Source organism: Ochotona curzoniae, unplaced genomic scaffold (genome assembly GCF_017591425.1).
Source record: "Ochotona curzoniae isolate NIBS_2020 unplaced genomic scaffold, NIBS_Ocur_1.0 contig_1274, whole genome shotgun sequence".
NCBI lineage: Eukaryota > Metazoa > Chordata > Mammalia > Lagomorpha > Ochotonidae > Ochotona > Ochotona curzoniae.
Window position 1 is genome coordinate 3,220,668 of NW_024465023.1, and position 12,420 is coordinate 3,233,087.

General features: G+C 38.7%; 1 protein-coding gene across 1 annotated transcript in view; it reads left to right on the forward strand.

Annotated features, from left to right (window-relative positions):
* PPEF1 (protein phosphatase with EF-hand domain 1) overlaps positions 1-12,420 on the forward strand; it is an 89,717-nt gene that overhangs the window by 17,235 nt on the left and 60,062 nt on the right. Inside the window, exon 3 of the mRNA XM_041002589.1 lies at positions 964-1,024. Coding sequence (XP_040858523.1) covers positions 964-1,024 — 61 coding nt within the window. The remainder of the gene's footprint in view (positions 1-963; positions 1,025-12,420) is intronic.

The window sequence follows — 12,420 nt, forward strand, 5'->3', positions numbered from 1 at the left end:
CAACTGCATCACTTAACCCCAGTGATGTGTGAGGATTCTCATTTCTCCAAATCCTTGCCAACACTTTGATTATAGTCATCCTAGTAGGTGCGACGTATCTTACGTATCTTACTGTGGTTTCTATTGACTGTTAATGGAAAAACTCAGCAGCATTAAAATCATGCATTTAGGTGTTTGTGTGGAAAGTCAACTCCTAGACTTACTCTGAGATTGTGTTTTGTTAGCATTCATTCTTCATGGGAGGAAGGGCTTAGAGAAGAAATTATTTGTGCTGCATAAACATATGTCTCAGCAGGCAGGCATAGAGGTAGCACCTACATTATTGTTTGAATGCTGGTGGATTTCTACCCTTTCTTTTTTCTGTATGAACTGAATATGTATCCCTTAAGTCCTAGTCTAATCACCAAAAAGAAAAAATGTCATTTTGACCAAAGTTAGTAGTTGAGATTGGATTTTCTTGAAGCAGAGTTTGAGACAGTATTTCTGGTACGAGTGAGTTACTGAGGGAGTGTTAGCAGGAAAACAAACCACAGAATGAGGAAGCCAATATAGGACATGAGAGGAAGGCTAGACAAAATTGTGTTTTCTATGGAAGTCTGACCTCACCCTGAGTCCTTGTGTACTTGTGTACTGAGTCCATGTGGTACTTGTATGAAATATGTCATAGTTTTTCCCATGCAAAGGCAAGGTGGAGAGAGAACAGCACTATTATGCTCTTGTTTGTCAGTCAAGGGCAACTTCTTAGGAGGGATATGTGTGTGTGTATCCTTGGCAGCTGTTGGTGAGATCCCACCCAATTTATGGGAGCAAGTCTCTAGAAACAGGTATAGGTGTGACTCTGAGCACCTGCAGCAGGTGAGATGATGCCCTGAAAGAGTACTAGGATTTGCATGGACTACTGACAACTTTGGCCACAATAGTAGTTTGGTGTTCGTGAACTAATTGTGTTTTTATTTTATGCAGCTATCCAACTTCTTTTCCTTCATGCTTGATAACTATACTCGGATACATGAGGAAGATCCAAGTAAGTACAAAGTTCCTTTAGAAAAGTAGTTATTAAATATAGAATCACCCTCATCCAGAGATATGTGTTATACAAATGGGAGAACACTAAAAAATTAAAAGCCCATCTGTCTTGTAAGTGTGACACCAAGCAGCTTGTAAAGTTGGTTCAACTGATTTCCCTCTCATCTGGATGAGTGTTGATTAAAATGACCATTTCCTTTTTCAGTTTATAGAAGTTTGACTTATATTTTACTAAACATCTATTTGTTGAATACCTTTTCTGAACCAGAACCTATTGATGTACAAGGGCAGCCTAGTAAAAAAGGATCTTTGTTTTCATGTGTAAACTTTTGGGGGTGATAAATTAAAATAACTCGAGTATTTTATGCAGTGAATCTGGATGAAAATGGTGTATTAAGTGTAGCTGGCCCCATATGTGTATTTATTATCTACCTACCTATTCACTCACTGACACTCTATCCATCCATTCATCCTTCCCTCCATCCATCTATCCATCCATCCATCCATTCATCCATCCATCCATCCATCCATCCATCCATTCATCCAGTGATCCAGCCAGCCATTATCACCTGTGGTTTGAATATATACCTCCCCCCAACTGCCCCAGAGTTCTTGTAGTAGAAATGTATGTAATCTTCAATGCAACATCATTGAGAAGTGGGATCATTAGATCACTAGGTCATAGGGCCTTGCCTTTATGGATTTAATGCATTATTGAGGGAGTAGGGCTGTGATCATAAGGGTGATGTTCTTATAAGTGAAGAGTTTGGTTGCCATTCCTCTTTCTTGCACAGCCTCTCCAACAAAATGCCTTCTGCCATGTTATGATAGAAGAAGACTTTCACCATGTGTAGCTCCTTGATCTCAGACTTTCTCGCCTCCAGATCTGTGAACCACATATATTACTGTTCACTATAAATAACCTAGTTTGTGGTATTCTGATACAGCAGCATAAAATGGACTAAGACACTCTGTCTATCCCCTTTCTGTCTAGACATTCTGATTTAATCAGGCAGTATAGGTGTGTGTTGAAAATGGTGTCAAAGAAGTATTCACAAGGCATGCTATTATGTCCAAGGTAGATATCAGACTTAAAAACTCATTTTTCTTTCAGTTGGGCCAATAGTTGGCTGTTTAAAATGTGTATGGCATCTAGGAGCATTTCAGAAAGTAATTCAATAAACATCATGCAAAATGGTAGAGGAGTGGTGCTTTAATGGCAGGAGCTAAATACATATGAAACTCATTAAAGTATTTTAATGATCTGTGGACACTTTCTGAAAGGTAAACTAGCCAAAACCTGGGGAGTGGGTGGAAATGGGTACATTGCCATTTTCTTGCTTTTAGATAATTGCAATTTGAAAACAGATGTTTGTGCTTCATGTTCTTTGGCAAAAATGTTTTTGAGAGGAAATATAATAGAGATGAAGTGACATAGCTCTCTTTCTGCTTAATGACCTGACACTGCAGCCCAGGCTCCCTTCATTAGAGTTTCTGAGCCATCAGATGGCTGGGTTCCAACCCAATGACATTTGTTCAGACTCTATTTTTTTTAACACACATTTAAAAATTCTGTAGTTGATTTTAAAATATCCCCAAAATATTTTTATCAAAGAAAGGGACAGTGAATTTATTTTCTTAAAGAATGCTATTTATTTATTTATTTATTTATTTTTAGATTTCTTTATTTATTTGAAAGAGTTACAGAGAAAGAGGGTAAGGCAGAGATTTTCCATCTAGTGGTTTACTGACCCAAGCCAGGAGCTCCATCCAAGTCTACTACATGGGTGCAGAGGCCCAAGCATCAGGACCATCCTCTGCTGCTTTCCCAGATGCCTTAGCAGGGAGTTGGATTGCAAGTGGAGCAGCCAGGGCTTGAATTGGTTCTCATACGGAATTCTGGCATTGCAGGTGGTGGCCTAACCTGTTTTAGTGGTTGAGTCCCAGAGGGCAAAGGTAGAAGCTGTAAGGTTTTTAAGATCTATGCACTTGAACAAAGAGAAATCAGCTCTAGCATATTCAACTGGTTGAAACAAGTCATAGAGTCAGTCATGGAATTAAAGTGGTTAAGAAATATCCGATTGGGGGATGGTGTCTGGTGCAGCAGTTAAGATCCCTCTTGGGATGCCTGCATCTGTGATAGAGTGCCTGGTTCAAGTCCCAGGACTTCTGTTTGCAGCTTCTTGCTAATGTAAACATTGGAAGACCATAGATGATGGCTCCAGTAGTTGCATCCTTGACAGCTATAGTGGGATACATGTCTAAGCCCTGGGCTCCTGGCTTTAGCTTGTCCCATCCTGGGCTGTGATGAGCATTTGGAGAATGAACCAGCACTTCAAAAGTCTGTCTCTGCTTTTCAACTAAAATGAAAATAAAGAAAAAAATTTTAAAAACGTCTGTCTCTTGTTATAAGGAGTAGCAGTGTTGTGTTGTAAAAGTGTACGCAGGGAGGCATAGCTCATTGGGTGACATTGTTATAACAATATACAACAACCCAAGGATGAAAATTTTGGTGATAGGACACACAAGTGTACACATTCAATATTATTAGATTGACAGTTTTATAAGGTGATTGTACCAAGCTGTATTCCCACCAAGTTGTTCTTCATCTTCACCAACACTTGGAATCATTCATCCTTTTCATTTTAACTATTCTGATTTGTTTGTAGTGTCACTGTATTTCTGCTTTAATTTGCATTTTCCTGGTGAGCAGTGAAGTTGTTCATCTTTGTGTGTATTTATTGGTCATGTGGCCCCATCATTTGGCGAAGTGCCTGTTTAGGTTTTTGGTTTTCCTACTGGGTTGTTTTCTTTATGCTGAATATATTCTGTATCCTGTTTAAGAAATCTTTCTCTAATAGAACATTAATATTGAATACAAATAGATACACAATAAACCTATAGGGTAGATCAGAAATCAGTTACATTACTCACCTGCAGGGGATGAGTTAAAAACACAGCAGAAACTGAGAATGGGGCTTGGGTGAAGGAATGAAGGAGGTGGGATGCTTCCCTGAGTATCTTTTTGCATCTCTGATTCTTACAACCAAGACGATGTTTCACATTCCCCTCAAAGTAATAATTAAAATAAGAAATGCATACACGTATGTGTGTAAGGGCCACCTGTGTGTGCATAAGGGTAATAATAAAGTAGAATACAAACTATGACAAAGCTGTTACAAATGAATGGCATAGCCACCTTGGAGAGGGACAGGAAGCATACCAACCTAGGGTTGAATAAGAGCAGTGTTGTAACCATAATGTGCCTTGATGAGATTTCATTTTTATTTATTCTGCTGGAGATTGGCTGAGATTCTATGATATCTATTTTTCATCAAGTTTAGGACATTTGCATTCATGAATTATTCAAAGCATCTTTTCTTTTAAGCCTAAATATCGTGTTTTCTTTGTAAATTTTTGCTTTTAACTTAGAAGATTCTAAAATATTTAATATGTGAATCACTATGGCCATATTTCTTGATAGTTTTATGGTTTCAGTTAGAAATGTTTTAGTAGATTATGAAGTTTAGATTTCACTGTGGAACTAAATAAGAAAACTTTAATGTTCAGTGGTTGAGAATAATCTAAAAACATAACTTCACACAAAATTTGCAAATAGTCGTCTTTTGTTACACATATTTAATAGATCTTTTTATTACTGATTTCTAATACTAAGATACTTAAAAAAATTTGTGGAAAATAGAATTAAAAGATAAATTTAAAATAATCTTGTTTATTTTTATTTGCATAGAGGGAGAGGGAGAGAAAAGGACAGACAAATACAGTGAGCTCCACCATCGTCTGACTCACCATAGCCAGGGCCGGGTGAAGCCAAAGCCAAGCACATGGCTGACAGGGACCAGGGGCTTGAGACACCACGTGCTCCCTCTCAGGGAATATGTCAGCAGGAGGCTGGTTTGCAAGTGGAACTAGGGTTTGAATTAGGGAATTAAGTGCTGAGACATGGGATGCAACCATCCTAAATGGCATTGTGTCAAATACCTGTTGTGATAAATTTATTTTAATGAAAAACAATTAAATTCATTCAGTTTTTCCCATAATACATTTTCCATGAACATTTTGAAGATTCTGCATATACGTGGATCTCAAAATCTAGCACCTAAATAAACTTATCTTTAAAAGTTTTTTATTTATTTTCTTTTTACTTGAAAGAAGACACATACAGAGATAGGTCTTCCATTTTCTGCTTCACTCTCCAAATGCTTACAAAAGCCTGGAACCGTATCAGGGTTTCTTATGTGGGTGGCAGGGATCTAAGTACTTGAGCCATCACCTGCTGCCTCCCAGGGTCCCATCAGCAGGAAGCTGGACTGGAAGCAGAGTCAGGATGTGAATCCAGGGACTCCAGTATGAATGTGGGCATCCCAGGCAGTCTTGCCCCTCAACAACTTATCATTTGATTCAGTTTTCATGACTTTTTAAAGTATCTCTGTATATTCCTTCCCTCATAATATACTTATTTTAAAAATGTGTAATTGGGCACAATTCTGGTCTATTCTTTTATTCATCTTTATATAGTCATATGAGAATCATAGTGATTTCATTATTACAGTATAGCCAACAGGGAGATTTATAGATTATTGTTGGAGGTTGATATCTAATAGATTTCAGATAAGTCCCACTTAGGCCTGTTTTTCTGAAGTGATTTGATTTCTCAGCAGAGTAGTTTTAGAGGCCATAAGATTATTAATTACTCCAGAAATCAAGGCCAGATGAATGTTTTTAACTCTGAGGCACAAAGTACCTTGCAAGATTTTGAATGTCCCAAAGGTGAAGGGTAACCTGAAAGCAGTTCTTGTCCTTGCAATGTCACCATTCTCTGCTCAGTTCTGCTACTTTAGCAGCTCAAAACAAGTTCATGGAACTTTCTGGGACGAGAGAACACACCAACTTTCCCAGTGAACTGTTCACATCAGCGTCCTACCACAGGCAAAAGGCCAAGGCTACCACACATAGGCAGTAGTTTTAAATAGAGACTGGTGGGAGAAGGGAGGGGGGATAGACGGAATCGATGGAATATGTGCAAGCATCATTTTGACATCTTTTCCTGCTTCCTAAATCACCCAAAATGTCATATCAAATTGGGTTTTTTATGGTTTTTGTTGCTATGGTGAATAGCATGTTTTTCCCATTGCATGTGCGCATTGATTATTGTTGGTATTTAGTAAAACTGCTTTTGATTTATATCTATTTTTATCTTATAGTCTACTCCCATTAAATAGAAATGTTAATGAAATAATTATTGTTGTTATTTATTAAATGTTTACCATGTACCATATATTTAAGTGTTTAAATACATAATTTCACTTGATATTTATGAGAAACCAGTGAGATTACTATTATTAAATCCTTTTTGTAGATGCAGAATCTAATGCTTAGAGGGTGACCTCTCTAGAGCATTCATCTTAGCAATGATGAAGCTGTGTTTCAAACCAGTGTGATTAATCTCACTCAGTATCATATTTAATTCCCCCATCAATTTTGAGGTTTGTTTTTTTAAAAGGGATTCTTTCTTAAGATTTATTTATTTTTATCTGAGAGGCAGAATTACTAAAAGAGAAGCAGAGACAGGGAGAGAGAGAGATTAATTTTCTATGCAGTGATTTGCACCCCCCCCAAATAGCTGCGGTGGCCAGAACTGGGCTTCTCCGAAGCCAGGAGAGCCAGGATTCTATTCCAGATCTCTCAGACTGGTGCAGGGGTCCAAGCACTTGGGACATTCTCCACTGCTTTACCAGGCCATTAGGAGGGAGCTGGAGCAGGAGTGGAGCAGCCAGAACTCTAACCAACGCCCACATGGGGTGCTGGCACTGCAGCTAGAGGCTTAGCTTGTTATGCCACACTGCTGGCCTCCAATTCTGAGTTTATAAATGTGTTTTCTTGAATATAATTATTTGATCTTATTTTTATGTTTGACTGCTCTTAGTTAATGTTCGTGTCTCATCCCGTTGTCTGGAGATAGAAAATGTTAAACACTGAAAGTGGGCATTATTGTTTTGTTAATGATTTAGTGGAAAAACCATGATTGTTTATATACATTTTAAAAATTAATGTTAAGGAAGTATCCTTCCATTCCTAGTTTTTCGATTTTTCAAAATATCAGAACAAGTTACTGAATTTTATGAAGTGTCATTTTGATATTCATTGAATTTATTACAGGGAACAACAATGGATTTGCTCCAGATTTGAAAATGGGAAATGAAATAACTGAATTTGGTTCAATTGAGGCTTTTCTTTTTCCAACAATATCTGGAGCTTGTGTTCAAAGTGACATGTAGGTGGTAGAAGCAGATTTTTTTTTTTTTAATTATGGGCTTTAAAATTTTTCCTGTGAGATTTTGAGTCTGTAGTGGAGAAAAATAAGATTGCGTGTGGGGGGTATTTTTGAGATATTTTTCTTATAACAATTTCAAAAGGTATCATGTAGTTACAATTTAAGATTTTATTATATTTAATTAGCTTAGGTTCATGTTGACAAAAATTATAAATCAAATAGGTAATGATTAATAAAAATTATATGTTACACAAATCTTTATATATGTTGGCATTGATAATTACAAGTAATTATAATAGTAATAGTCAATAAGGATAGTATATTCATTACAAATATTAAAAATTTTGATTGTTTTTGTACATGCCACACATTAACTATTAGAAGAGAATTTTTGTTAATCCTTTTTATGTTGCTGCAAGTCAAAGGAAGAATTATGATTTGAAATTGACTAATATTCTGAGTACTTAAATTTTTTTTTTTTATTGGAAAGTCAGATTAACAGAGAAGAGACAGAAAGATCTTCCATCCACTGGTTCAGTCCCCATGTGGCTGCAACAGCCAGAGCCAAGCCAGGAGCCAGGAGCTTCTTTTGGATCTCCTACATGAGTGCAGGGTCCTAAGGCTTTGGGCCGTCCTCCACTGTTTTCCTAGGCTACAAGCAGGGAGCTGGAAGGGAAGTGGATCAGCCTGGACACGAAGTGGTGCCCATATGGGATCGTGGTGCATGCAAGGAGAAGGATTTAGCCACTAGGCTATTGCACTGGGCCTTGAGTAGTTTCCACTAAGAATTGGTTCAGGGAAACGGTGCTTTAAAGGTACATTTAAAAGTTTGTGGAAACGTATATTATTAATAAATTATGCTTGGATTTCAAAATTATTTACATCAAAATAGACCTACGTATTGATTTCATTTTTGTATTAAAAATACATTTCTGTGAAAGACAGACAGAAAAAGAGACTTGCCATCTGTTGGTTCTGCATAGCTGTTACAGTTAGGGCTGCATCAGGACCACATCAGGAGACTTCCCATCTGCTGGTTCAGCCCCTCGATACCTGTTACAGCTAGGGCTGGGGCTGCACCACATCAGGAGACAGGAATTCAATCTAGGACTCCCAAGCAGATATCAGGGCCCAAGTACTTGAGCTATCATACGCTGCTTCTTAGGGTACACATTAACAGGAAACAAATTGGATTTGGAGCTGGGACTGTGACCCAGGCACTCTGAGTGGGATATGGACAACCCAATCAGTGTTTTAATCATTAAGCCAAACACTCACACCTGGTTCCATTTTTTCATGACCCTTTTTTCATTTTAAGATTTATTTTACTTGAAATGTATAATGACAGAGAGAGGGTGACTATAGAGAAAGAGTTCCAGCTTTCCCAATCCTCACATAGACTGCAATGGCCAGAGTTGGGCCAAGCTGAAGCAAGGAGCCAGGAGAACACCATTTGAGGTTTACCATGTGGGTAGAAAGGGTCCAAGTACTTGGGCCATCATCTGCTATACTCCCAAGTGTATTAGCAGGAAGCGGAGTCAGAAGCAGAGCAGCCAGGATTTAAAGCAGCACTTTGATAAAGTATGTCAGTCACAAGCAGCAGTTTAACCTACTGTGCCACATTGCTGACCCTGTCCATGAGCTTTCTGAAATATCCTTGCATTTATCACTGAACTTAAAAAAAAAGATTTATTTATTTTTATTGGAAAGGCAGAGATATAGAGAAAAAGCTCTTTTGTCCACTGGTTCACTACCCAAGTGGCCACAGTGGCCAGAGCTGAGCTGATCCAAAGCCAGGAGCTAGGCGCTTCTTCCATATTTCCCACATGGGTGCAGGGTCCCAAGGCTTTGGACCATCATTGTCTGCCTTTCCAGGCCAGAAGCAGGGAGCTGGATGGAAAGTGTGGCCGCTGGTATTAGAACCTGCGCCCCTATAGGATCTTGGCGCATGCAAGGCGAGAACTTTAGCTACTAGGCCACCACACAGGGCCCATCACTGAAGTTTTAAGGAATGAGGGTTAGCAAATCTATGGAAGAAAAGATGAGACTGAGCTTATTTTTTTAAAGAAGGAAAGTAGTATTTCAATTTTATTCTTAAGACAGAGTGCTAATTGGCTTGATGTCTCAGGTGGCTAATGGGCAGGAGGTTAGGAGAGCATGGGTGTTGTGTATTTCCTCTATAAAGAAGCTTACAAGATAGAATTTTTGGACATATTCACTACAAAGAAATGTTAGTTGTCCTAAAGGATAATATATATTTACCCTGATTAGATAGACATGCAGTGAAAAATCACATAGTACTCCATACATATGTAATAATGTAATATTTGTATGTCTGTTAAAATTTTTAAATTACATTTAAAGAAGAGCATAGCTGAAGGTAATGATTGGGAAAATAGAATAATTTGTTTTATATGTCTCAAAAAGATGAGATAATGTATTCCAAGTATATAGATAATAACGTGTGGGGGAGGTATGAAATATTTATGTTTTTATGTATAGCAATAATGTAGTGGTTACAATTTGGATTTGGAAATAGTTTGTCTGGGTTGAGTTCCCTCTTTCCCATTCATGTATTGTGCCCTGTTGTCCTCATGTATAAGATGGGGATAATAGCAAGATTTGTCTTGTGAGGTAGCTAGGATCATTACATGAATATACATGTGTAAAAAGCTTAAGACTGCCTGACAATAAGCATTCAGTAAGTAGGTGATTTCCTCACAATCATTATCATTGTGATACTATGGAAAATGTATGGTTTGGGATTCAACCTGGGAAGGTTGCTTAGTTTTGAAGGAGGAAGAGAAATTATCCAAAGTGGAGACAGAAAGGGTAGACCAGGGAGGAAGCAAGGGCAATAGAGACGAGGAAGATGAAATACTAACCCGTGGAATGCTAGGCACGAAGCGGAATCCACCTCAGTGTGCAAGCACGTATGAGGCCCTGGGTGATATTTTACCTGGGAGAGTCTTCATCTCCTTACCTGGGCTCTAGAGTCTGAAGGGCCAATCAGGCTACAGTTGTAGGCACGGAAGGATGTGACCAGGGAGGTTTCCATGGTCTCTGGGCACTTGGATAGGGGATGCAGTGGACATCTCCATAGGCAATGCCATCTATATAGCTACCTGTTCCCTTGGCTTCTTTTCCCTCTATTTAAATGTCAGCACTGCAGCCACACCACAGGACCCTCTCCATCTAAATTCCAAAATCCTTGCTGGGACCACATGTGCTTTAGTTTGTACAGACTGTAACAATAGTTTTTAACCCTGTTAGATGATATGGTAAAGCTGCTAGGTTTTATTTGACTTATTTTTAAAAGATTCCGTTTATTTATTTGGAAAACAGAGTTAGGGGCAGGGGTTGGGGAAGAGAGAGAGAGAGAGAGAGATCTTCCTCCATTCACTGATTCATTCCCCAAATGGCTACAATAGCCAGGGCTGGGCTAGGCCAAAGCCAGGGGCTTCTTCCAGGTTTCCTATGTCGCTGCAGGAGCCCAAGGTCTTGGGCAACATTCTGCTACCTTTCCAGGCACATTAGCAGGGAGCTATATTGGAAGCAGAACAACTGGGACTGAAACCAGTGCATAATGGGATACCAGCATTGCAGGAGGTGGCTTAACTAGTAGTGCCACAATGACAGCCCCCCCCCAAGTGTTGTTGTTGTTGTTGTTTTTCTCAGAGTTGTTTAATATTTCAGTGTGTAGAGTCAAGAAAGGAAAACCTCTCCTTTTAAAAAAATATGTATTGATTTTTATTGGAAAGTCAGATATACAGAGAGGAGGAGAGACAGAGAGGAAGATCCTCTATCTGCTGGTTCACTCCCCAAGTAGCTGCAATGGCTGGAGCTGAGTTGATCCAAAGCCAGGAGCCAGGAGCATCCTCCAGGTCTCCCATGCAGGTGCAGGTTCCCAAGGTTCTCTACTGCTTCCTCAGGCCACTAGTAGGGAGCTGGATGGGAAGTGGAGCAGCAGGGATTAGAACTGGTGCCCATATGAGATCCCAGCATGTGAAAAGTGAGAACTTTAGCCACTAGGCTACCGTGCTAGGCACAAGCATTCCCTTTAGAACAAGGTTCATTCCCAAGAATGACTGCCAATGATATACATAAATAAAAATTAAAATAAAAGGGGCTGGTGCTATGTGCAGATTAAGCTGCCATACTGGTATCCCATATGGGTGCTAGCTGGAGCCGTGAGTGCTCCACTTCTGATATAGTTTCCTTCTAATGTACCTGGGAAGGCAATAGAAGATGGCCCAAGTATTTAGCCCCTGAAATCTGTGTGGGAGATCTGAATGGAGTTCCTGACTCCTGGCTTCAGCCTGGCCCAGCCTGGCCATTACAATAATTTGGGAAAGTGAACCACAGGATGGAAAATCTCTCTTTCTCTCTGTATCTTTCCCCTCTCTCGGTAACTCTGTCTTTCGATTAAATAAATGAATCATTAAAAGAAAAAACAGAATGACTATCAAATTGAAATGGATAATACAATCATTACTGCAGTTGAATATCGAGGCTTTATGGTCCCATGTAATGAGTCTGAGATAAATTTTATCAAAATGCCCTGTATCTGTAACTCCCAAGTATTCATTGAAAGAATAAAGTTATTCTTAAGTCTCAAAGTGAATCCTAATGAGAATAATAGTCCCCACTGGAGTACACTAAAGACAAACATTATTAGTCCTTAATTTCTCTTCTTCTGAAACATTATCAACCTCCATCAAAAAATGTTGAGGTGCACAGTAATTTAGAAATTATTTTAAAAAACTAATTATTCTGATTTGCTTTAAAAATGTTTTTCAAGTTTAGTTTGTAATTGTAATTTCTCAGTGTTAACCAGATCATGAAAAAAATGTATTCTGTAAAATCCATTCTGTCTGCAGCTGCTAGCATTGTACCTTCCAAATGTCATCAGTCTAAATATTCAAAAAGACAGAAGCTATTTGCAGAGAACTTCTGAAGAATGGCCTTAGTAGCAAGTCAGAATTAAAGAATATGTCATTGTTTTTGAATCATTTACCTGTTTCTGCAATGATGTTGCATATTAAGCGGCCACATTAGCATATAATAAAGGTTTCTTTTGCTAGCAAGTCTACAGATTA